The sequence below is a fragment of the Hyperoodon ampullatus genome (assembly GCF_949752795.1).
Source record: "Hyperoodon ampullatus genome assembly, chromosome: X".
NCBI lineage: Eukaryota > Metazoa > Chordata > Mammalia > Artiodactyla > Ziphiidae > Hyperoodon > Hyperoodon ampullatus.
Window position 1 is genome coordinate 112,349,295 of NC_136913.1, and position 24,321 is coordinate 112,373,615.

At 51.3% G+C, this 24,321-nt stretch overlaps 1 protein-coding gene across 2 annotated transcripts in view; it reads left to right on the forward strand.

Moving 5' to 3' along the window:
- The window catches only part of BCORL1 (BCL6 corepressor like 1), a gene marked incomplete at both ends in the record, with an annotated part of 40,649 nt that overhangs the window by 13,218 nt on the left and 3,110 nt on the right, over nt 1–24,321 (forward strand). The window contains 9 exons of one of the 2 annotated variants that reach the window (XM_079727612.1): nt 118–283; nt 1,549–1,629; nt 3,738–4,127; nt 7,497–7,720; nt 12,069–12,290; nt 14,405–14,571; nt 15,608–15,753; nt 22,519–22,596; nt 23,670–23,823. In XM_079727612.1, the coding sequence (XP_079583738.1) occupies nt 118–283; nt 1,549–1,629; nt 3,738–4,127; nt 7,497–7,720; nt 12,069–12,290; nt 14,405–14,571; nt 15,608–15,753; nt 22,519–22,596; nt 23,670–23,823 (1,628 nt within the window). The remainder of the gene's footprint in view (nt 1–117; nt 284–1,548; nt 1,630–3,737; nt 4,128–7,496; nt 7,721–12,068; nt 12,291–14,404; nt 14,572–15,607; nt 15,754–22,518; nt 22,597–23,669; nt 23,824–24,321) is intronic. The other variant, XM_079727613.1, reaches the window with a different exon arrangement.

Sequence of the window (24,321 nt, forward strand, 5' to 3'; positions counted from 1 at the left end):
CTCCACCTGGGAAGCTTGTGTCCGTGTGTCAGTATCAGGGCACAGGGCTCAACATTAAGAGAGCTTTTTTAAGAAGTGAAACTGACCTCACGCCTGACTCTCTCCACCTCTCCACAGTGCCGGAAGCCACCTAGTGACCCCCAGGAACCCACCAAGAAAAGCCCCAGGGGGGCTTCAGAATCAGGAAAAGAGCACAATGGAGTCAGGGTAAAGCACAAGCACCGGAAGCCAACAAAGCCGGAGTCCCAGTCTCCAGGAAAACGAGCCGATGGCCACGAGGAAGGTAGGCCCCGCGGGTCCTGGCCCTCTTGATGGGCTGCAGAGGGATCCCTATGGCGGGTGGGGGGGGAGGGGCTCTGAAACTGACCAGGAAAGTGAGACTTCCTCACTGTGGGAGAAAGATATAATTTGAAAAAACTATTCGTTTATTTACTTGTTTGGCTGTGCCGGGTCTTCGTTGCGGCACACGGGATCTTCGTTGCGGCGTGCGGGATCTAGTTCCCTGACCAGGGATTGAACCCGGGCCCCCTGCATTGGAAGCATGGAGTCTTAGCCACTGCACCAGCAGGGAAGTCCCAGGAGGAAGATATAATTGACACCTCTGAAATCTAAGCGGAGGGAGAAGGGAGACGGGAGTGGGGGCTTATGCTGCTCACCCTGATTGCTAGAATAAGGCACACTCGGAAGAGGTGCCTTTCAGACAGACAAGAGTCAGTCCTACAACAGAGTAGCCAACCTGTTAACCCTGCAGTGGGTCTGGGCTCAGAGAAGAAATGGGTTTAATGAGGATTAAGACCAAATGGGGGTTATTTACACTGTTTTGTCTACCTTTGGTATATTTGGAAACTCCCATTATAAAAGTTAAAAATTAATAGCTAGCTAGCTAGAAGGGTTGGAGGAGTCCTAAACCCTTATTATTTAGGGACACACAGGATGTTTGGGTTGGGGAGGTGTGTATGTAACCCATATGCTCTGCCACTAATAGTTCCTTGGCGCCCTCAGCAGAGAGAAGCCCGTGTATTCCTGCCCATAGTAGCCAGTGTTCATAGCCTTGCCTGTCTGACGTGACCTGCCTCTTTCTAGTCTGTTCTTATATAGCAGTTTTCCGCTGTCCGCCGCTCCCCGCTCCCATCTTCCTGCCTTGCTCAATCCTCTACGATTCATGGAGGTTGCCCTTCTCTGGGACCTGCTCCAACTCAAGTTATAACGTTGTGGAGGCGCAGCAGCCTCACAGTCGTCCAGACAACCGGGCCTTCCACTTTGTGGCGTGCCGGCGAATCGATGCCGTGCACTGCCTTTTTTAGTGTCAGCAAAAATGACCCAACTCCCAGTTTTCAAAAACCACCGGGAAAAGCTCCTTCTCTAAAAGAGATACGTAGGTGATAGCAGCATAGGGGAATTAATAAATGTAATGCAGGGAGAACACAAACCCTCCCTTGAGTTCTCCATTTGAGCCTCTTGGGTTGGGAGGGTGGGGGAGGCTTTCCTGTCCTGAGACTCTGATTGTGATATTTCTGCCTTCTGCCCTGAAACCACACACCACTCCAGGTTCCTTGGAGAAGAAGGCAAAGAGCAGTTTCCGTGACTTCATCCCCGTGGTCCTGAGCACCCGGACGCGCAGTCAGTCTGGTGAGTGAGTCTGAGGCTGAGGCCCATCTTGGCACTTCTCTGCAGAGAGGTAGAAGTCTGGTCGAGCGATTTTGCCATTGGCCCAGGTGGAGAGTTGGGAATTTGATTCACCGTGCCAAGATGCCCAGCTCCTTGCAGAGACGAGAGAGCCCAGGGTAGGAGCTGAGTCGTTGCCCACGGTTTTAGGATGATTTACTTAGCTTTTCATAACAGGGATTTGACATCTCTTGTTGGCAGCCAATGGTGGAAAGAGGAAAGGCCTGTGCCACTCAGGAAAACTGGTTCTACTCCAGGCTTTGGCATCTCGTGATTTTGGGGGCCAGTCTCTGGCACAGACATTTAACCTTTGGGCCTCTGTCCTCTTGCCCTGTGCGCCAGGCATCATCCAAATTGGAAATGGTCAGTGAGTCGTCAGGGCCAGCAGAATCACCTCTGGTCCCCTGAACTTGTATTGGTCAACCCCCAGTGTCTAAAAAAGGATAGCCCTTTCTAGCTACTACTGTTGCCTGCTAGCCTCCAAGTTGGTACTTAGTGCTAGAAATGGTTGCCCCGGTTCACCCAGATTTCCATGCAAAGTGGATGGAATGGGGAAGCAGGGCACAGTGTAAACTCAGTTATCTGACATTCTATTAACGGGCACCTCAGCACGTGGAGAGCGTGGTGGTAATTGGGGCTTGTAATGACAGCCTGGAGGCCTCGAAAAATCCTGAAGTGTCCTCTGAATCATCAAAGAGCGATTACATTACAGCCGTTCCCGTTTTAGTGTTAAACACATTGTAGTGTATTTGATTCTTTGGAAATTGGTGATCCCTGTGTGATCTCTATGGTGATTCGTGTTAACCAGAATATTAGATTAACTAGAACACTTCGTTCCCTGCCTAGTCTGTATAATGGAAAGTTTGCTGGATATTTGCTGTCTTTAAGCGGTCTGACTGACTGACTTGAAGCTTTGGTCAAGAGCCACTGCCACTCTGTTGGCCTCGAACCTTTTCTTTGCTTTTTTGGCTGCACCTCGCGGCTTGTGGAATCTTAGTTCCCCAACCAGGGGTTGAACCTGGGCCCTCGGCGGTGAAAGCGTGGAGTCCTAACCACTGGACCACCAGGGAATTCCCTCGAACCACTTCTTTCTTCTGCTGACCTCGCTTGGGTTTGGGGATTGTCGAGTTAATAGCCGGGCCTTGAGAGAAAGATGGTGGTATCTCAGAGCTGCTTCTGAGAAAGATGTCAGATCTCCTGGATCACTAAACCGGGCCAATTTAGGACTGTGCTTGTTGTTAGCAGAGTTGAAGGCAGGCGTGGGGAGGAAAATGGCCTCTTGGCCGGGTGGCAGAGGAGGGTAGGAAAGGTCCCATCATCCTGGGGTGGTGGGGAGAGGAGGGGGAAGTGCCTGCCCAACGGTGAGGAACAGCTGCAGCGGGGCAGGGGGTGGAGCTGGGGAGAAAGCTCCACCCCTGGACTCTTGGCTGCTCAATAGGAGGTGGGGTCAATGAAGGGAAGAGGGCCTGGCTGAGGAGCATTTGGGCGGGACTAACGCAGGCTGTGTCACAGGAAAGGGGCTCCTTCTTGCTTCACTTTTCCTGAGACCCTTTGGTGACAACTCCGCTTGCCCAGGGTGGCTCTGTCAGCAAGATTGGGGGTCACATAGTGAGCATGGGTGGGGGCGCCATGTCAGTCTGCCCTCCCTCACCCTCTACTAAACCCTGTGGCCCTTTCCTGCCCCTCAGACAAGTCTTGGCACCTTATAAACACTAAGTAAGAGTTTGTGGAGTGAATGAAAGTGGCAGGGCAGTGTGGATGAGGAAGGGTGTGTGGTTTGGATACTTGATAGCTGTGTAATATATTGGACCCTGTAAAGCGCTTAAGGGTGAATTATCTCATTTGAGCCTCAGAACAGTCCTGTGAGGTCAGTAAGGCAGAGAACAGTATTCTCATTTTATAGACGAGGAGACAGAAGTGAAGGAACTTTCTGAGAGCATACAGCCAATAACTGGCAGAGCCTGAACTCGAACCCAGACCTTCAAACTCCTAATCCAGGGCACTTGCTTCGACACCATACTCTTGGTCCTTTGAAGAGGTACCTGACCGTCCTCTGTACATCCCGTCCACAGGAAGCATCTGTAGCTCCTTTGCTGGCATGGCAGACAGTGACATGGGAAGCCAGGAAGTCTTCCCCACCGAGGAGGAAGAGGAGGTGACCCCCACCCCGGCCAAGCGTCGAAAGGTGAGAAAGACCCAACGGGACACCCAGTACCGCAGCCACCATGCCCAGGACAAGACCCTGCTGAGCCAGGGCCGCAGGCACCTGTGGCGAGCCCGAGAGATGCCCTGGAGGACAGAGGCTGCCCGGCAGATGTGGGACACCAACGAGGAGGAGGAGGAAGACGAGGAGGAGGGCCTGGTGAAGAGGAAGAAACGGAGACGGCAGAAGAGCCGAAAATACCAGACTGGGGAGTACCTGACTGAACAAGAAGAAGAGCAGCGGCGGAAAGGGAGAGCAGGTAAGGCCGGCCAGGGGCTGCTGCCCCAGGGAGCTGCTGTCCCCTGTCCCCAAACCACAGTGACTCTGGCTTCTGGGGACCCTCGGGCATCTTGGGTGTTCCCACCTCTGCCTCCTCTACGCCAGCCAAAGGCCTCTGCACCCAGAGAAACATGGTGCTATGAGCTCCAGCTGCCAGAGGGGGTCACTCAACTCCAGTCCTGAGGTCTTGGCTTGGGGTTGAGATTGAATGACGTTGGACTGACCTACAGGTGAGCTGAGGACATGCAGCCCCGAGCTCTCCAATTTTTTATAAAAGTCTGAACCTGTGGGCAAGGCCACAGTGACGTCCTTGGTGTGGGACAACTCAGTACCAGGGAGTTCTCTGGTTGGCTTGAGGGAGTCGGGTCTTTTGGGAGGTTGGGTTTTCTCTCCTAGAATCCTGGCTTCAAGAAGAAAGAGGGTATTGGCTGCCTTTCCTGGGATGCCTCCAGCCCCTAAACTAAAAAGAAGCACAATGGTTTCCTCAACCCAACAGAAGAACTTCAAGTAGAAGCGGGCACAACTTGGCTTTCTTGGTTAAAGCCACAAAGGTTATTAAGAGGCAGAGTGAAGCTTTCAGATGACATCATTTTTGTTGGACCTGCAGGCGTCATTTTTGTTGGAAAAGCAGGCAGCCCAAGGAGAGAACACCAGACTTTGTTTGGCCACGTTAGACGCTATGATATGTAATCATGGAGGCACAGACTGTCACCAAGGCTAATATCAGTTTGTTCTGCTAAGTGCTCTTCGGGCCCATTCCTGTAGTGGATTTCTAGATGAGCAAAAGGCACATCTCTGGGTTCAGTGAGAACACATCTGTCTCTCACTCTCTTTCTCTGACGTCTGCCCTTGAAACAACAATTGATTGGCTCCTATAATGTATTCATCCTGAGCTGCCGGTAAATATCTGCAGTCTCCATATTAGCGAAAACTGAATAACCACATCTGAGTGGGTAGTAGATTCTGGGTTTGCTATAATGCAAAGAAGGCTAAACCTCATTTCCAGCTCTGTTTAAGTAGAGATATATACAATACCTATTCCTACACTTAAGAGAGTGATCGAGCCAATTTTCATCAACCGTGTGTGAGCGTGGAGATGATTTTCCCAGTTTTCTGCCATAGCCATATGGATTGGTCAGGAATGAGTTGTCAAGCAGTTGGCCTCAGCCACTTGTGTTAGGATGAAGAGGAGCTTTTGTATCACCCAGTCTTCTCTAATGAGATCTGGTTTCCTAGAAGCTTGGAAGCTTCTTATGGAACTTATCGGCTTTTGGAACCAGAAGGACCTTCGAGATTACCTGGCCCAGTTTTCCACTCAATGCGGAGATCTCCACAGCACTCTTGACAGGTAGCCTCAACTCAACCACCTCCAGGAGTGTGGGCGCGCCACTCAGCAAGGCATCCTGCTTGTTGTGGAGGCAGCTCCAGCTGTCGGAAAGTAGATCATTCTCCCTCCATGTGTATGTCTACGGGGTTTGAGTTGAGTTTGTTGGCTTTGGCCTGTGGTCTGGCCACCTTCCTCTAGATCTGGTGGTGACTCTTCATGAAGGAATTGCCTGGCAAACATCTCTTTTCTCCGAAAGCTCTGATCACTCCTATTGCTACCCTCTTTCAGGTTGACATCAGAGAGTCAGGCAGAGACCAAACTAGACAGGTCACTTTACTCCTCTCTGTTCCTCATGATCTTTCCTTTCGTCCTTGGCTTGGGTCTCTCTCTTCTTGATTTGCGGAGGGGATAGGAAGAGCCATTGCCACTCATACACCTGCTACCTTCACCCTCTGTTCCCTTCTGTGCTACTGTGAGGCTGCTCCACCACGGTTGAATAAACTCCACAGCCTGCCCTGCCCTGAGTACACAGGGAAGGGGCTGCTGCTTTTCCTGTGGCATTGAATGCTGTAATATGGCTTCCCTGTGTTTCCTGAGGTCCTCACAAGGCACGGTTCTGTTCCTTCCTCTTTTGCCTCAGCCCAAACTTGTTGCATCAAAAGGCCTGGTTGAGAACATGCTGGCTGGAAGTGCCATTAGAAACCATCCAGCACAGCCGTTCTTAGACAGATGTGGGGACCCACTAGGGGGTTGGAGCTAGTTGGGAGGAAGGGGTGGTATGGCAGCTGGCCTTCTAAGAACTGTGCGTAACCTGCAGACAATTCCTCATGCTATAATGATGGTTACATCCGGATCTGCCCTTGGCGATTTCACACGTAAGAGCGCGTGCAAAGGTCAGGGGAGGCGAGTTGAGAACTCTTGGATCTTGCTCAACCCCTTCGTTTCACAACCTGGAGAAACTGAGGCTGCAGTCACTCACTTCACAGACATACTGACCTTTGGCCATGTACTAGGCATGGTGGCCAGTCCTGTGGGGGAGATAAAGAACACATGGGCATGGCCCTACCTAAAGAGCTTACACTTAAATAATATGATAATGATACCTTACTCTTTATAACACTTTATAAGGGGTTATGTGGGTTTTATGCTCCCCATTTTACAGACATGGAAACTGAGGCTCAGGGAGATTATGACCTGCCCTCAGCAGTCACACAGCTAGTGGCCAAGTCATGTAACACTAATGCTAAGAGATAAGGATAAACTCGATCTGTCCCCCTACCTCTGGAGTTTAGGACTGACCCTGTGGGATGAGGCTCTTGGTAATGGAGTTCCCAGCAGGCCTTTTTGAAACTGGAATGTGCTCTGTTCAGTGAGCTATGGCTAGAATTAGAGATGTTGCCCAGTGTGTCCCAGTGACTTGATTTCCAGCCACGGAGGGCAGCAGGTTTCTGTGATTGCCCACCAGTTAAGTCGGCCCATGGCAGCTTCTGGTTTCAGGGAGTTTCTGTGGCTTTGATCTTTGTGTGCTTGGAGAGAGACCAACAGGGCAGTCAGGCGGGTAGAGCTGAGGCTATGAAGGAAGCCTTCTACCATTTACTCCCCACCCCAGTATACTTCACATTTCACTTCAGCAGAGCTGCTAAATTTGTTTTCATATTAGAGCGGAAAAAAAGACAAAGTGGGGAAAAGCTGAAAAGAAAGTTCTGATTTGCTCTGGGCTATGGGGAAATCCTTTTAAAATTACCCGCATCTTAGGGACAGCCAGATGGGCCACCCGCTGCTAGCAGGGCTGGGAGTTGTCTCCTGCGTGTAGAAGAGGGACTTTGATGCGGAAGCACAGTGTCCATTCGAGAAGCATTTAGTGGAATAGTCAGCACCGTGCCAGATATGGGTAGTGAATAGTTACACAACTTTGTACTGAGGTTCTAATCCCCAAAGTCCTCTGATTCAGCTTAGAGGAAGGCGTTGCTTTTCTGTGTTCCATTTCCCTGACATCCATTCTTTCCTGTTTCTTGCCTTCAGATTTAAAGGCCCGTAAGCAGAAGACTTCCTCCCAAAGTTCAGAGCACCGCCTCAGGAACAGGAACCTTCTCTTGCCCAACAAAGCCCAGGGGATTTCGGATTCACCAAATGGTTTCCTCCCAAATAACCTAGAGGAGCCAGCCTGCCTTGAAAATTCAGAAAAGCCATCAGGAAAACGAAAGTGCAAGACCAAGCACATGACGACGGTCTCAGAAGAGGCAAAGGTACATTACCAGCCAGGGGAGCTGTAGAGGAGGGGCATTGTGGCGGCCGGGGCCGGGCTAGGGTGGCACACTTTCCAGGCAGGCTCCTCAGTCAACAGTCTTTTGAGCGAGTGAGTACACGGTGAGGGGGGGATCAAATTAACCCATATTTATTAAAATATTTTAAACTAGTTCTAGAAGGGTTGGGGTGTGGATTTGAAGAATGGGAAGTAAAGTTAGAGCTAACAAGAAGCATCTGCAAACTATGGGGTTTGGCCCGTGATGGCTTCTCCTTGACAATCCTTGAATCTCCTTTGAGTTAGGGAAGAGCTAAAGAATATGGCAGGATGTTACCCTGAATTGCTTGTTAACATCCAATCAGGAAGCTTTTGTATGGGCTTAACTCACTGGAAACCAATCAGGGAGCTTTCTGAGTCAATCAAGGTAGAAAACAACTTACAGAAGCAAGGATGTTGATGTCCAGACAAAGGTTGCCTAAGGGTGGGGCTGAAGGAAGTCTTCCACTTGGGCCGGTCATAGCTCTAGTTCCCCAACCCCACTCCTCAGTTACTTTGCTTCTCATGGAAGCAGAGTAGCAGGTAAGTGGGCACTCACCGATCAATAGCCAGGCAGGCGTTCTAGAACCCCTGTTCAAAATTGACGTCTCCTTTGGGTCTGATGTTCATGGCCCTGGTGTTGAGTTCCGCATTGCACAATTCAAAAAAAAATTACACCGTCCTTATCCTGGGTGAGCTGTACATTTGAGAGAAGTGAGGTTCAGGTTCAAATGTTTACCTGTAATATGTGTTTGTCTTCACAACTAAAAAAAAGGTCATATTGGGCTTGTTTTGGTGGTTGTGATCCTTACGGTTCTTTCCAACTCTAGAGCAGGGATCCCTGCGTGGCACTGTTAAAAGGTAGGAGACCCAAGTGCTTGAGTCTCCCCTCCTTTCCCCTTCCTCGTTCTGGAATCTGGTTCCAGCTCAAACAAAGTACTCAAGCCTATTTCTTCATCTTTAAAAATGGAGATGATACTTCATGTCCTTTCCATCTCAAGAGGGTGCTTGGGGGAAGAAAGGAGGCAACGGATGTGAAGGGCTTTGAGAACAGTAAAGTGCTCTCTCTGAGGCTGGTGTGCATCCTCGAGCTTCAGGCCGAGGTAAGAATGAGGGGACAGAGGCTGGGAGAGGCAAGGTAGCAGTGCCAGTTCCCTGGGACCCCCAGAGGGGGCCCAGGCAGGAGAGGGGAAGGCTGGTCCGTGCCGGGTGCTCTGCTTGCATGATCGCTCTTAATTCCCACAGTAGCTGTCCTCATTCTATGGTGAGGAAACTGAGGCTTGGGGAGGTTAGGGGACTTGTTCGAGGTTACTCGGTGACCCGAGTGAGAGACTTGGGGTGTGAGGCCGGCCTGGCTGCCCCTGGCGCACGCCCCCCACTCTTTCCCTATGTCTCCACCCTGTGAATGGGTGGCTTCTGTCTATCCGGGAGACACTGGGGGAGGGGACAGCTGGGCAGGGAGACACTGCAACCCTGAGCAGCTCTGGCGAAAGGTGGGCCTCCCCCTACCCTGCTCTTCCCCACACGCTCAGATGGCCCCGTCCCACGCAAAGGTGACCAGCCGCCTGACATTCAGCAGCACACGCTGATGCTTCTGTCCAGTTATTCTGTCTGGCGGTGTGGCCACTGAAATGTTCTCCCAGAGAGGTTTTCCCCCTTCACAGGGCCTCCCTTTCTCCCTCCCGCCTTTCTTTCTCTCCTAGTCACCACCACCCGCTCCAGTTGCCCCCATGGCACAGTGCTTTGTAGTAGGAAGCAAGGTGGTGGGAGGGCGGGGGACGCACCTGCAACACTAAAGCTGGGGCATCGGCCAAAGGCTTCTTCCCGCAGGCGCTCCGAGCCAGGGAGGAAGGGGGGAGGGGGAGGTGGTCCCCATTTGCTGTTGCTCCTCCCTCAGGCAGTCTCGCTTGTCTCTGGCAGCTCTGGCCCCTAGAAGGAGAGTCACCCTTTAGCTCCTGGCTTGGCTTAGCAAAAACCTGGGTACTTTACCCAGCATCCTCCAGTATCACCATAATGCACCTCTGTCGTCCCGGCAATAACGCAGCATTCTACACTCATAGCCGGTGCCTTCCTGCTAGCTATCATACCTCTCTGCCCTTTTGGGATGTGGACATATAGCAGCTCTTGTCGTGGGATTTACCAGAGGAAACAAATGCCCTGGGACCTTGTCTTTTCCCTGCTGCCATTCCTTTCCTGGCTTCGTGTCTTTCTAGGCAACTCTTCTGGCTGCCCAGGGCTCTATATATAGCTGCCTTGGATCAAGTCAACAAATGCTTGTTGCAGTGATGTGCCCAACCCCGAGTTAAGTACTGTAAGGAACAAAAGAGAAGATGAAAATGCGAACCCTGACCCCGGGGAGCTTCAAACGTAGTAGGGGAGGCCAGACTTGTCCATGAAACAACCGGAGGAAACTGACAGTCAGAAATAAGGCATTGGGTTTTGTGATTCAGACTAGGTGTTCTGGGTGTTGCAGAGAAAGAGGGCAGTGGGGACCAGAGTGTTGTAGAATGTTGTAGAAGACACAGGATTTAAGTGAGACCTTGATGCTCTAAGGGACTTGGGTAAGTGTGATGTATTAGTTATCTGTTGCAGTGCAACAAACTACCCTGAGGTTTAGCAGCTTAACCCAACAATAAACATGTATTATCTCGTACACTTTCTGGGGGTTGGGAATTCAGGAGCAGCTTCGCTGTGTCTGGCTTGGGGTCTCCCATGCCTGAAGTTGCAGTCATGGTGTCAGCCAGGGCTCCATTCATCTGAAGGCTTGACTGGGGCTGGAGGATCTGCTTCTAGAGTGGCTCCCTCACATGGTGGCAAGTTGATGCTTGTTGTTGGCAGGAGGCCTCCTTTGCTCGCCCCGTGGGCCTCTCTAAAGGGATGCTTGAGTGTCCTCATGACCTGGCAGCTGGCTTCCTCCAGAACGAGTGATCCAAAAGAGAGCAAAGCAGAAGCAACATTGTCTTTTAGGACCTAGCCTTGGAAGTCACACACCGTCATCTCTGCCTTCTCCTGTTGGCTACACAGATCAGTCCTCTCCAGTGCAGAAGGGGGCCACACAAGAGCATGAATATCAGGAGGTGGGGATCATCAGGGACCATCTTAAAGTCTGATGAGGGCACATTCTTGTCCTCGGGCCCCCCAGTGATTCTTACCCTTCCACATGCAAGTCATACCCTCCTCTCCCAAGGCCCCCCCAAAGTCTTGTCCACTTATGGTATCAACTCCAGGTTTCGAATCTCATCATCTAACTTAGGTCCTGGTGCAGATGAGGCGCCTTGGGTCTGGTTCCTCGAGTACAGCTCCTCAAACACAGTTCCTCCCCATCTGAAGTCCCCTCCCTTCATCTGAAAGAGACAAGTTACCTGCCCCTATAGACTCACTAAACCGTGCTGGGCCAGGCATGGGAACTTGCTCTAGACATTCCAGTTCAAGATGGGGGGATAAAGGAGACATGCGGGGGTCATTCATGAGGAAAGGACACGAACGTTTTGTGAGCACCCACCTTGTGCATTGTTCTGGAGCCGCTCTAGTTCATTATCTCAAAGACCCCGCAAGGGAAAAAGTGAGGCTCCGAGAGGTTGGGTCTTTCCCCAGGTCTTATAGCTAGTGGCTGGCAGAGGCAGGATTCAAAACCCGGTGTGGGGGCTTCCCTGGTGGCGCAGTGGTTGAGAGTCCGCCTGCCGATGCAGGGGACATGGGTTCGTGCCCCGATCCGGGAGGATCCCACATGCCGTGGAGCGGCTGGGCCCGTGAGCCACGGCCGCTGAGCCTGCGTGTCCGGAGCCTGTGCTCCGCAACGGGAGAGGCCACAACAGTGAGAGGCCCGCGTACCGCAAAAAAAAACAAAAAAACAAACAAAAAAAACCCGGTCTGTCTGCTTCGTGAGCTTGATCGCTTTCCACCAGCCCAGGTGGGCATGAGTGTGATCGGGGACACAGTGTGGTGAGAGGTGGGAAAAGCCTGGTGAGGGTTGGATGTGGGGGAAAGGTTTTTGCAACAAGAGTGAAGGCTTCCACAGCCGTGCCTCTTTAGTCAAAGCTAGCTGTCTCCACTTCTCTTTACTCTGAGAGTTCGCTCCCGCTTATTTATCGAGATGACTTGTAAAAACCACAATAAACGGGGACCGAGGCAGGTAAAGGAAGCATGCAGAGTGCTTGAGAGAGGCTGGGAGGTCTCCTCAACCTGTGCTTTCCAATCCCGTCGTTATTCCTTGGTTTCTGGGGTTGAGGACTTGAGCCCCTGAGCGTCTGCTCACCAGGTAGAAATGAGTGAGGGGACCTGTGCTGATCTAGGACCGCGTCTCTGCTTTCCAGGGCAAAGGGCGTTGGAGCCAGCAGAAGACACGATCTCCCAAATCTCCCACCCCAGCGAAACCCACAGAGCCATGCACGCCCTCTAAGTCCCGAAGTGCTGGCCCAGAGGAGGCCTCCGAGTCACCTGCAGCGCGGCAGATCCCCCCAGAGGCTCGTCGGCTCATAGTGAACAAAAATGCTGGCGAGACCCTCCTGCAGCGGGCGGCCCGTCTTGGCTATAAGGTAAGGAGCCCTCCCAGCCACAGGATGCCATTGCCCAAGCATCTGTGGAGAAGCTTCTCCCCATTGGCTCTTCTGTGGCCTGGGCAGGGCTTGGTTTGGGGCTTGAGCCCAGGCTGGCCTCCTCCTACTGCGCAGACGGCCTCTGGGGCTGCCTTGACCCTGGCGTGGTGGGTGGGAATGCAAACCCTTTTGAAAGGCAATTTAGGATGAACAGAATTGAAATGGTAACACAATATCATCCAGTACATTCCTAGGCCAGAAATGGGATTTGGGGGTTTTTATGTCGTCTTGAATTTCCCTGTGCCGTGGCTCCCCCACTCAGAGAGGGACGGGGGTGATCATCGCTCACTCTTTACATCCCTCTCCAGCTTCCCCTCGTTTTGGCTTCTGGTAGTGGTGGGGTCAGGTGTACATTTGGAGGGGCAGAGATGAGCTCACCCCACCTTATGCTACTTCCCTATGGATCGAAAAGAAATTAGGAAAGGAAGCTGCTGTTTATTTTGTTGTGTTGAGTTCTCATTACGTCGTGTCCTTTCATCTTCACTGTAAGCCTATGGCAGTAGGTTTTATTAACCCCATTTTATAGGTGAGAAAATCAGGGGTTAGCATTGTTAAGTGATACATCCACAGTCACTCAGCTACTACGTACATGTGAGTCTGAATTCACACCAAAGTCTTTTTGATTCCCAAATGCCAGGGTAGGGGCAGAAGCCTGACTCATTTGCCATCATTCCGTTACCTTGTTGGACGCTTTTGTTGATATGAGCTCCTCGACCATGTGCCTTTGCCCGCCACACCAATTATTTCCCCAGGATTTGCTCTGAAGGGTGGAGCTGCTGGGCTTTAGAGTAGGCCCTCTTTTTTTTTTTAAGGCTTCCGACACCCATAACTGACTCATTTAAAGAAGGCTGCACTCCCAGCCAGCCTGGTTGGCATGGGACAGCCGCTTTGACAGTGTCTTACTGGCAAGCCATGTATCTGTCTCGAGCACCTCATGTGGGGGGCCTGGGTAGCTGCCAAGGGAGATCGAAAGAAAAAATGATGACCAACGCTTGCCCTTTAAGTGAACTTCTTTTACCTGGGGCCAAACCAGCCAACAGGAAACCACAGGCCAACCAATCAGGACAGGGCAAGAGCAAGTTGGCCAGCCTGTCATGGGAGGGAGGGAGGGAAGAGTAGTCTGAGGCCTGGAGGAAGAGGCAACATCTGCACTGATGAGGAGGGTAGGGGGCCTTGTGGTCCCCTGGGTAGAGGCAGCGGGCACACACAGGCTCGCGCGCTCACTAGCTCTAGCCAGCCAGCCAACGAGCTAGCTGTCAGTCAGGACGGCTGAGTCCCACCTCACCAGGGCCTGGGGGAGCTGATGAGAGGCCCCTGGTAGCTGCTGTCAGCCTCTTTCCCTTAGTAGAGGGGCTGCCTCTCCCCTCCCCGTCAGCGTGTTCACCAGCTTCATCCTAGACTAGCTAGGCTGCTTCTAGGCCTGGAGTCCCGCTTCTGGTCCTGTCGTCTCAGCCCAGGGAAGCTAATCATTACTATGGATGAGTGACCATACTGGCTTATCCTTGGAACAGTCTTGATTTGAGGGGGGGGCCTGGAATTGACTGCCCAGGGATAAACATCCAGCAATAGTACTTAAAACAATTAAAACCAGCATCCAGGGATAGTACTTAAACCAATTCTTTCTTCCTTGTTCTCGAATTACTGCCAGGGGCTGTGCTTGCCAGCACATGTCTCATTTCTCTGGTCTGGGGCTGTCTCGAAAAGCCCCAGACTACAGAAAGAGTGCTCAGACACTTGAGGCCTGAGGGTTTAAGCTCTGGGTGGGCAGGTGAGCCTCTCTGAGGGCCTCACCGCCAGCAAAGCACACCCAGATAAGTATTCTTGGTCATTAGAATTGTCTCCCCATGGCTGAGGACACGGCCCAAATTTGAGCCCCTGGCGATGGCACCTCAGGACTGATTTTGTTGGCAAAAGATTTTGAGATTTGCCTGTCAGTCTCTGGACTAAAGAGGAGGTTCTGAGACTCTTTGGACATTTGGAGAGCTTCGAACCTAACTAGGGTGATTTCCAGAGTTCGGCCTCTGTTTGCTCACGGTGCTCTCCCTGTTCCACAGGACGTTGTTCTCTACTGCCTCCAGAAAGACAGTGAAGATGTGAATCACCGTGACAACGCTGGCTACACGGCCCTGCACGAGGCCTGCTCCCGGGGCTGGACTGACATCCTGAACATCCTGCTGGAGCACGGTGCCAACGTAAACTGCAGCGCGCAGGACGGCACGAGGCAAGAAGGCTGCTCCCCTTATCCCCCGCTGCCCCCCCACTCCCCGCTCAACCCCTCCCTCAAGAGAACCTGCCCCAGTTCGGACCGGTTTAGGGCAAGGCTGGATGAGTTCCTGCTGGCCAGTCCACATTGGTCACTGAGGGGAGGCTGGTGTTGTCTAGGGATCATCCTGTGCACGTGTCTCAGGCACAATCTCGGGCTTTAGGAATTGGGAGGTTGACCTTAGGGTAACATCCCAGATTTGATTCTTGAATTGATCTCTGTATACTTAAAAAAAAAAAAAACACACACCTGCCATTGTCTTAAAGAAATTGCACCCTGGGGCTTCCCTGGTGGCACAGTGGTTGGCGGTCCACCTGCCGATGCAGGGGACACGGGTTCGTGCCCCGGTCCGGGAAGATCCCGCATGCTGCGGAGCCGCTGGGCCCATGAGCCATGGCCGCTGAGCCTGCGCGTCCGGAGCCTGTGCTCCGCAACGGGAGAGGCCACAGCAGTGAGAGGCCCGCGTATCGCAAAAAAAAAAAAAAAAAAAAGAAATTGCACTCATTCTCCTGTGCTCTATTCGAGGGCCTACTTCCTGAGTGAAACTGACACAAGTTGCATACCGAGTAGAGGGACTTAGGTCAAAGGATGTAGGCTCTGCTTGGCCACCGGCCTGGTGTGTGGAGCAGCTCTGCTCATCCCTGCTCTGGGGCAATCATCTGGGTTTTTCCATTCATATCCCCCAGCATCTGCTCTAAGTTTATCCTCAGTCAGGGACCCATTCTGTCCTGAGCTCCAGAGCTAACAGCGGAGCTCCATTGTGCCACAGGGACTGTCCCGTCATGGTGGGGGAAAGATAAGAGAGAGAAATGGGAGGGAGGAGAAAGGTAGGGATAGAGGACAGTGCAGGCCAGCAAGTGGTTCCCCTGCCCTAAGTCTTACCCACGGTACACTGGGGTCAGCTCAGTTTGCTTTCCCTGATGAGGTGGCCTGAGGCCTAGACAGCCAGGTTCCCACTTGGGCCCTGCTGTTCTCACCCTGTATCACCTCGCAGGCCAGTTCATGATGCGGTGGTCAACGACAACCTGGAAACCATGTGGCTCTTGCTGTCCTACGGGGCTGACCCCACGCTGGCCACCTACTCGGGACAGACAGCCATGAAGCTGGCCAGCAGCGACACCATGAAGCGCTTTCTGAGCGGTGAGTACGGCCCAGACTCAAAACCTTGTTCCTAGGTCTGGCCTCTGATCCCTGAGCTCCCGAGATGCCCTTCCTCTCCCTCCATCTCAAGCACCTCCCATGAGGGGCGTCAGCCCTCTTCACGGACTTTCCTTCTGGTGGCTCAGAAATCTCTGTGAACTTTAAAAAGTCAGGAGGTCGCTTCCTCTTGTCCCTGTGCTTTGAGTGTCCACATCACATGCATCCTCTTCAGGGCCCTGGTAGCCCGTGGGGACCCATTTCCCCGCTCGGTATGTGGGGAGGCCTCCCTGTGGGACAGCAGCCCCGCTAGTAGATTTAGTTGGGGGCAAAATGTGTGGACTTGTGCTTTCAATGGTATGTCGGTTGCAAAGAAGTGACACTTAACACTTTGCTTTTGTTTTTGCACTTTGTACTTTCTCCCTGTTGGTGATCAAAGTCCAACCCTTGGGACCCCTCCGATACTTTATTCCTGACACTCTGTGGTAACTGTGATGTTCCCTCTGCATCCTCCTGTTCCTTTCTCTTCCTCCCTCACCTGCCCCCTCTGGAAAAGTAGTGTTAAGGCCCATGGCAAGGGCCACAAGCCAACTTGCCTTTATTTTCTTATTAGCGGATGACAGCTGTTTGTCTGCAGTTAGATAGCTCCGCCGAGTTGGGCAGCAGGGAGGAGGGAAGGAGGGAAGTCTAGCTTGGGCATGCTCAGTGGGAATCTCCTCAGACTTGACCTCCGAATGAAGGAGCCCCGCCTCCTTTGTGACGTCACAGCTTGGCCCTTGCACTAGCAGTGACTTCTTCAGGCTGCCTGAGCGGCACTTGGTCGGATGGAGCAGCTGGGAGTTGGGTCGCTGATCCTCCTCGGAGGCTTCAGTGTTTGTGGTTCAGCCCCTCTCGCCTGGAAGCCCACAGGGCCAAGGATTTGCCCGAGGCTGCTCCCTCTCTCCTGGGCTGTGGCCTCAGTCCCGAACTCCCCCCATCCCGCCTCCCCCTATACAGTCCTGGGCTCCCAACCCGGGGCTCATTTGTTTATTGAACAAAGGTTAACTAGGTAGCTGATGATGGAGGAAGAAACAAAGGAACCTGAGCTAAAGGTCCCCATGGAAGGAGGACTAGGTGGGAATTGCCTTCTAGGTACTAATGAAAGCTGGAGGGGGAGCGATAGGAGGCTGCAGCCAGACCAACGCATCCCTGCTGGCCGCCCCACTGTGTGCAGGCCTCCCGCCCCCAGCAGGACCCAGCCTCTCTGGCTGCAGCAGGAGGACTGCCTCTTCCCTCTGCCGGCAAGGACTGCCTCTTCCCTCTGCCGGCTCGGGGGTCCCAGGCCCCTGTCTGTGAGGGGTGGAGCCGCTTGGGGATGCTCCTTCAGGCATTTGTTCTGGGCCAGTGAGGACTCTTGTTCACTTTAGCTGGACCATCACCGGGGCACGGGGCTCGGGGCAAGCTACCCTCTGTGGCCTCTTCCTGCATCCCACGCACCGCACGCACTCTCCTCCACGCGCACACGTGTTGTCTGCACTCCACACAATTCCCAGGAAAAGCTGGCACACAGGAACATCCAGAGCATCTCAACATGATAAAAGCACTGCATGAAGCTCTCCTTTGATCAGCAGGTCTCATCTAGGGGTCTCTTTGGGCTAGAGACTGCCCTCCTGAGGGCTTGGTGCCCTCTGGGTCCAAATAAAGCCGTCTCTGACCACAGTTGTAAGCAAAGTCTTTTCTTCCCGGACCCCTTCTCCAAAATCCCCAAGGAGTTTGAATGTTGAAACCATTTTAAGTAGTTAAAAAATTAGAAATAAACACGTTTTTCTCTCTACTTCTCATGTCTGTTAACTAATCCCAACTACTGGAAAGCCTTTTGATGCCTCCTTAAAGTAACTTGAATGCTAGCCTGTGTTGCAGAAGCAAGAAAAGACTTTTCTTAATTCTGGCACTTCCTAGCCTGTCCAGGCTGAACACCTTCAAATCTTGACATTGTTTCTCAACTTTATGGGCATGGAGCTATAACTTCATAGTGGGAGCCAGGAGCTGAAAGGAGTGTAAAACTGGGCCACCTCTTTTCCATGCAAATACTGAGTGCTGATTGAAGACAGAGCTCTGACTGGCTGTTCGGGAAAGTGCTCAATCTGGCTAGGACCTTGACAGCGGGGGGGAGGCAGGCACCGGGAGGAGGGACTTGAGCCCAAAGGTTGTTTTGGGGGGATGAGAAGTATTACTCAGGGCCTTTTTTTAAAAAAATAAATTTATTTATGTGTTTATTTTTGGCTGCGTTGGGCCTTCGTTGCTGTGCATGGGCTTTCTCTAGTTGCAGAGAGCGGGGGCTACCCTTCACTGCGGTGCGCAGGCTTCTCATTGTGGTGGCTTCTCTTGTTGCGGAGCACGGGCTCTAGGCGCACAGGCTTAGCTGCTCCGCGGCATGTGGGATCTTGCTGGACCAGGGCTCGAACTCGTGTCCCCTGCATTGGCAGGCAGGTTCTTAACCACTGCGCCACCAGGGGAGTCCACCTCCCCACCGCCTTTTTTTTTTTTTAATTGAGAAACTCACCTAACAGGACCATTTTGAAGTGAAAAATTCAGTGGCATTTTGTACATTCACGATGTTGTGCAACCATCACCAGGAGCTTTTCGATTCCTTGAACTGGGTATTTATCTTTTTTCATCTCCATAGCTGTCCCCTGCCCCATATCTCAAGGAACCACTGGGTAGAGTGGCTGCAGGAAGCGCCACAAGGTTGAGGGTTGGGGAGGCCCCTACACCTAGATGCCTCCGTGTGGACTTCCGGATTTCTTTTTACCTTGTCTCTCTGGCCGAGGTAGTTAAGAAGCCTTTTGCTTTTCATCCCCAAGCATTTGCCTGACCAAATTCTCCAGAGATCAATTGTCTTCTTCCTCCCCTAGTGGAGATCCCACTGGGCAGCAAATGAAGGCGAGTCCCTGTAGGGTGTAAAGGGCGGAAACGGGGAGCCAGAGATATTATCAGGGCTGTGCCTCATGTAGAGCATCCCTCGTTTTGTGCAAGTCCCCTGTTCTGGAAAAGTCTGGGAATCAAATCCTCTTTTAAATATACAGGGATGGTATCCTGTAGTGAATTCTTCTGTAAAGCAGAAGATGCTGGTAATTCGTGTGGGTTGAAAATGTGGATTTTCCTACATTGGCTTGGCTTAACCCGAGGCCCATTTCTCCTGAGATCCTGAAGGGTATAGCGTTCATTCGTGAGTTTATAGAGCACCTGTTAGGTTTCAGGTACAGTTCTGGGTGCTGGAGGTCAGACAGTGAACCTTTTCTCTCTCGTCCTTGGGCTCGGAACACCAAGCCATCCAAACCTTCCGAGAGGCCTTTGGAAGACCTCCTCCTTGGGCCAGATTACAGGCAGGCATGTGACTGATTTCCCTTTGACCCTTTGAAGAAAAGAATAATATCCAACCTACCCAAGGGAAAACAGATTCGTTTTTCCTCCTCTGTCAGAAAGAATGTGGGAGCTGGGGGGAATTGTTGCAGTTTGGGTTGGGGCATTGGAGGAAGTATCAGGACTGCTTTTCCTTCCACTGATGAAAGGGTTAGCAATTTACCACTTGAGGTCACTGAATCACAGGTTTTTGTTTTTCCTGCCAGAGACCTCAGCCATATGACCCCATGTCGAAGGCTGCTTGTTTTTTGTTTTTCTCTCCTTTCATGTCCCTCAGCTGGTGACTTGGTTGGAGGAGATGGGGAGGGGTACGATGGGACCCTGGGACATAGAGAAACTCTGATTGCCAGGGTCACGGCTCACACTGAGTACTTAAAAATTTTTTTTTATCAAGGCAAAATTCACATAACATAAAAATAACCATTTAAAAGTGAACAATTCAGTGGCGTTTAGTGTGTTCACAGTGTTGTACAGCCACTACCTCTATCGAGCTCCAAAACATTTTCATCCCCCCAAAATGCAACCCCATACCCATTAAGCAGTTGCTCTCTACTACCACGCACCGCCCCCCAGCCCCCTGGCAACCACCTGTCTACTTTGTCTCTATGGATTTGCCCATTCTGGACATTTCATATAAATGGGATCATACAGTATGGGGCCTTTTGAGTCTTACTTCTTTCACGTAGCATCATGTTTTCAAGGTCTGTCCACGTAGTGGCATGTTTTTAAGGCTGAATAATATCCACTCGTATGGATAGATCACATTTTCTCTTACCCATTCATCAGCTGACGGACATTTGGGCTGTGTCCACCTTTTGGCAATTGTGCCTAGTGCTGCTGTGAACACGCGTGAACAAATATTTGTTTGATTCAATATTTGTTTGTTTTCAATTATTTGGGGTATATACCTAGGAGCGGGATTGCTGGGCTGAGGGTTCTTTTTGAAGGCAAGGTAAGAGAAAAGAACTGAAAGTTAAGGGGAAGGCAAGGGAGAATCAAGGAAAAGGAGTCACTCCTCATCCTGATTGTACGAGAAGACATGTGAGGAAACGTGCCTCAAGGCTGCCCCGTCAAGCAGACCTTGATGGTTCCTCTTGCATGCCACTCGTGGGCCTGTTCCGACTTTGGCATCTTTGCCTGTGCCAGTTAACTTTGGGCTGTCTCAAAAAGGCAAATTCACCTACAAATGACAAAGATCTGTCGCCAGCGAGGAAAATTAGAGGAATGTGCCGGGGGCTCTGAAGGCAGCTCCAAGAGAGGGGCCCCAGGAATGTGGTGAGCAAGGGCTGCTCTGATGGAGTCCTCGTGTGACCTATGCGGGGGACAGCAGTCACTTGGAATGCATATGTTCTGGACCCGGGCTGAGTAAGCACATGACTTAGAGTCTCGCGTTATAGTAATTTCTGCCCCGCCGCCCACTTTTTCCCCCATGTGTTTATTATGCTCTTACTGTGTGCCAGGCACCTGGGCTTTGGTACCAGGGAGACAGTGATGAACAGGACAGATGTGGGCCCTGCCTTTAGGGAACTTACGATCTCATTCCTTTATCTTCCGGGACACCTAGCACAGGGCTAGGCACAGAATAGACACCTACCTGACAGATGCCTTTGGAAGGAATTACTTCCAACTCCCAAATGGCACAGGGTACAGAAGAGGAAATAAGCTGGCAGCCGTGACCTCAGAGTTTTTTCATAGAATGCACAAAAGATCTAATGTACATGACGAAAGGTTTTCCACTCTGGCTGCTCAGCCATTACTTGAATGCTTCTCTCTGACTGCCTTTTCCTCTCAGAAGAAACCCTTCATCTCCTGGAAGGTTGCTAAAAACCGATTTCTTTCAGTAGCTCACAACAGCTGATGGGCAGTTTTGCTGATAGAATATGTGACCCAAAGGGAAGGTATATTGGACTGTGGCGGTGCCTTCCATCCGGGAAGCTTAGCTCTCTGCTCCTTTAAGAGTAGCTGCCAACTTCCTCCTGGGATTTGGTTTTCAGGGGGCACCCTCACCTCACCTGTGCCCTTTGGACTCTCTCCTGTCCTGTTGCCCAGGTGTCACAGCTAAATCAGCTTGCCAACTGTACTACGTGGCATATTGGCAACCACTGGGCCATGTGCCCACAGATGACACAGTTGAATTTGTCATGGAAATCTGCTTTTTGTCCACGTGGGGCTGAGAGGTGAAACAATTCATCTAGATGATGCTTAGCTAGTGAACAAGGAGGCTAAGGGGTGACCTGATGTCTGTTCTCAGATCAAGTAAGCAAAGGGTTTAAAATAGGGGGTTTTTTTGGAGAATTTGGTGGTCCAGTGGTTAGGACTTGGTGCTTTCACTGCCAGGACCTGAGTTCAATCCCTGGTCGGGAACTAAGATCCCGCAAGCCATGTGGTGCAGCCAAAAAAAACAAAAAAAAAAAAACCACTGAGTCCTAACCCCTTAGCCTCCTTTTTTCCTAGTTTCATCCATGTTATAGTATGTAACAGTACTTCATTCCTCCTAATGGAGGATTGGATAATATTCCATAGTGTTTATCCACAATTTTTTTATCCCTTCATCAGCTGAATGACATTTGGGTTATTTCCACTTTTTGGAGATTGTGAATAGAGCTGCTGTGGAACATTCATGTGTGAGTTTTTATTTGAATACCTGTTTTTAATTCTTTTGGGTATATTCCTAGGAGTGGAAGCAATAGGTTTTCATGAGGATAAACTTGGCCATTCCCCTCCCCACCATGTTTTCAAAGACGAAACAGAAGGAATTATGCTTCCTTATCTTACTTTGAATTGGCAAGATCGCGATTGGATATATGAACATTGTGACCAACAGGGAATTGAAATCCTGGGATAGGTCTAGGATTCTGCTTGCAGAGTAATTCCCTACATCATTTGAAGCAGGGGTCGCAGGCCTAAATGCCTTCAGGCTGATCGTGTCAGAGAGCAGAGGAGGCTGGGTGGGGCCTGCTGAATTGGAGAACGCACATGTCGCCTCTCCCTCCAGCCAACTGTTGACATATAGGAATGTGGATGCAGTGTTGCCAGATCTCCTGATTTTTTTTTCAAGAAAAGTTGGAAATCCGAATTTTTAAGTGAAATTTCTCAATTTTAAAATGTTAGAAGTTAATTAAATTTTAGGGGTTTAAAACACTGGGCCAAAACCTAGACAGTAAGTGGGCTAGATTTGGCTGTTGGCTGCTGGTTTGTAACCTCTGATGGATAGCAGGAAGCGGATTTCTCTTGGGTCGCTCCCAGCCCCTCTTATGGTCCTTCCTCTTCATCTCCCATTCTCCTAACCCCATATGGATATACTTTGCTTCTAGATTCCTTCTCTAGCCTACCTCCTTTTCTCACTTCCCTCTCTTCTTTCATCAGATCACCTCTCGGATCTTCAGGGCCGGGCAGAGGGTGATCCTGGCGTTTCCTGGGACTTTTACAGCAGTTCTGTGTTGGGTAAGCTTTAAGTGGGATTCTTCCCACCCTTGTCTATGGCTCAGCGGTTTGGGATCTGCTTTGGATTTCACTGATTCTTCTCAAAGCCAGGAGTGACCTAATGGAGGTAGCCCTTCTTCACCCGTTAGTAGCTTACAGGCCCTTTCAGCCCACACTCTAGACCATGCCTCCCCCAGACTCAGAACTTGTTGGCCAAAACCAGGAGATGCCATTGATTTGGAGAAAGCCATCCGTCATTAGCCCTCTACCACTCCCCACCCTGGGTACTTTAAAAATTCTCTCTTTTCCAAGTCCCTTTCTCCTCCGTTGCTTTGTCCTAACCCTGCCAGAAGCGCCTATGTGCGTTGTCACCTCTTCTGGTATTGCTCACACTCCAGAGGGACCCAGCCCCTCATCTGGCAGCTACCATTCCCTCCCTACCCTGCCCCCAAGATGCACACAGAGTTTCTGAGATAGCTGCTGTCTCCCGAGCCCTTAGCCTTCTGGCCCGAGCTTTCCTTTGTTGGAAGAGCAGTGAGCCTTTATCTGTGGCCGTCATCCGGCATTCACCCACTGGACCAGGGGCTGCAGATCGAGGGAGGCGCCCACTACTAAGCTTGGGGGAAGCTGGACCAGGAGAAGCAGGCCCCACCCGAACACACGGCTGGGGAAGGGAACAGGCTGAGCCCCCTCCAGGCTTCTGGGGACACCAGCAGGCAGTCTGGTGGCTTGGGAAAGCTGCGGTTTGCAGGGCAAGTGTTTTCCCTTGCCTTCGACTGCTGATGACATCTTCAGGCTTCTGTCTCCAACAGTTGGGCAGCGTATCCTTCACACCAGCTTGCTTTTTTCCGGTTGAAAGGTGGAGGAGTATAAGGAATCTCTGGCCACAAAGTACTACCTCCCGGGGCTAGAACTTTCACATGCCCTCCCAAGGCTGTGAGCCACGAGATCAGAGACATTTGGCCCTGACCGGGGATCTGGTTGTTCGTCTCCTGGTCACCCACCGCCGCACCTCTTTATCTTGTTGGAGCATTTCTTTTCTTTGGTTTTATGCATGTAGCTAAGTCCTAATTCCCTGTATGATGTCTTTACAGAGGAAAAAGACAGGTTTGCCTGTGACCTCCTACATAATCCTCCTGGGAGCTCCGATCAAGAAGGAGATGATGTGGAAGAGGATGATTTTATGTTCGAGCTCTCAGACAAGCCTCTTCTCCCTTGCTACAACCTCCAGGTGTCAGTGTCCCGCGGGTGAGTGTTTGAGAGATCTATGAGGAATAAGCACTAGGACCCCGGGCCAGGGCCCGCCTCCCTGAGAATGCTGGAGTTCTCCAGAAGGAAGCTGAGACCTGGAGAACAAGTGCTAGAGCATAGGAAAGATAATACATGACCAAGTCCAGCCTGACTTTCCAGCCCAGATTAGATATGTTCAGAATAGCTCTAGGTACATGGACTATGTGTGTTTTGCAAAACCAAAATCTAGATTCACTCTCTGAAGGATTTTTGCCCCGTTCCTGGGTGTAAGAGATGATCTGGGAGATATTTGGGCTGGTGAACTATGAGAATCTCTGGAACATTTTTGTGGTTTCTGGGGACAGCCAGACAGAATATTTGAAATTGAGATTCTTGGAAAAGCCGGGACATATGGTTGCCATAGCTATGGGGCCACCGGGGTCCTTAAGTAATCCACAGGCTGGTTTCTCATTGCCTTAATGTTGGCGAGATGATGGCGTGGCTGCTGTCCTCTCA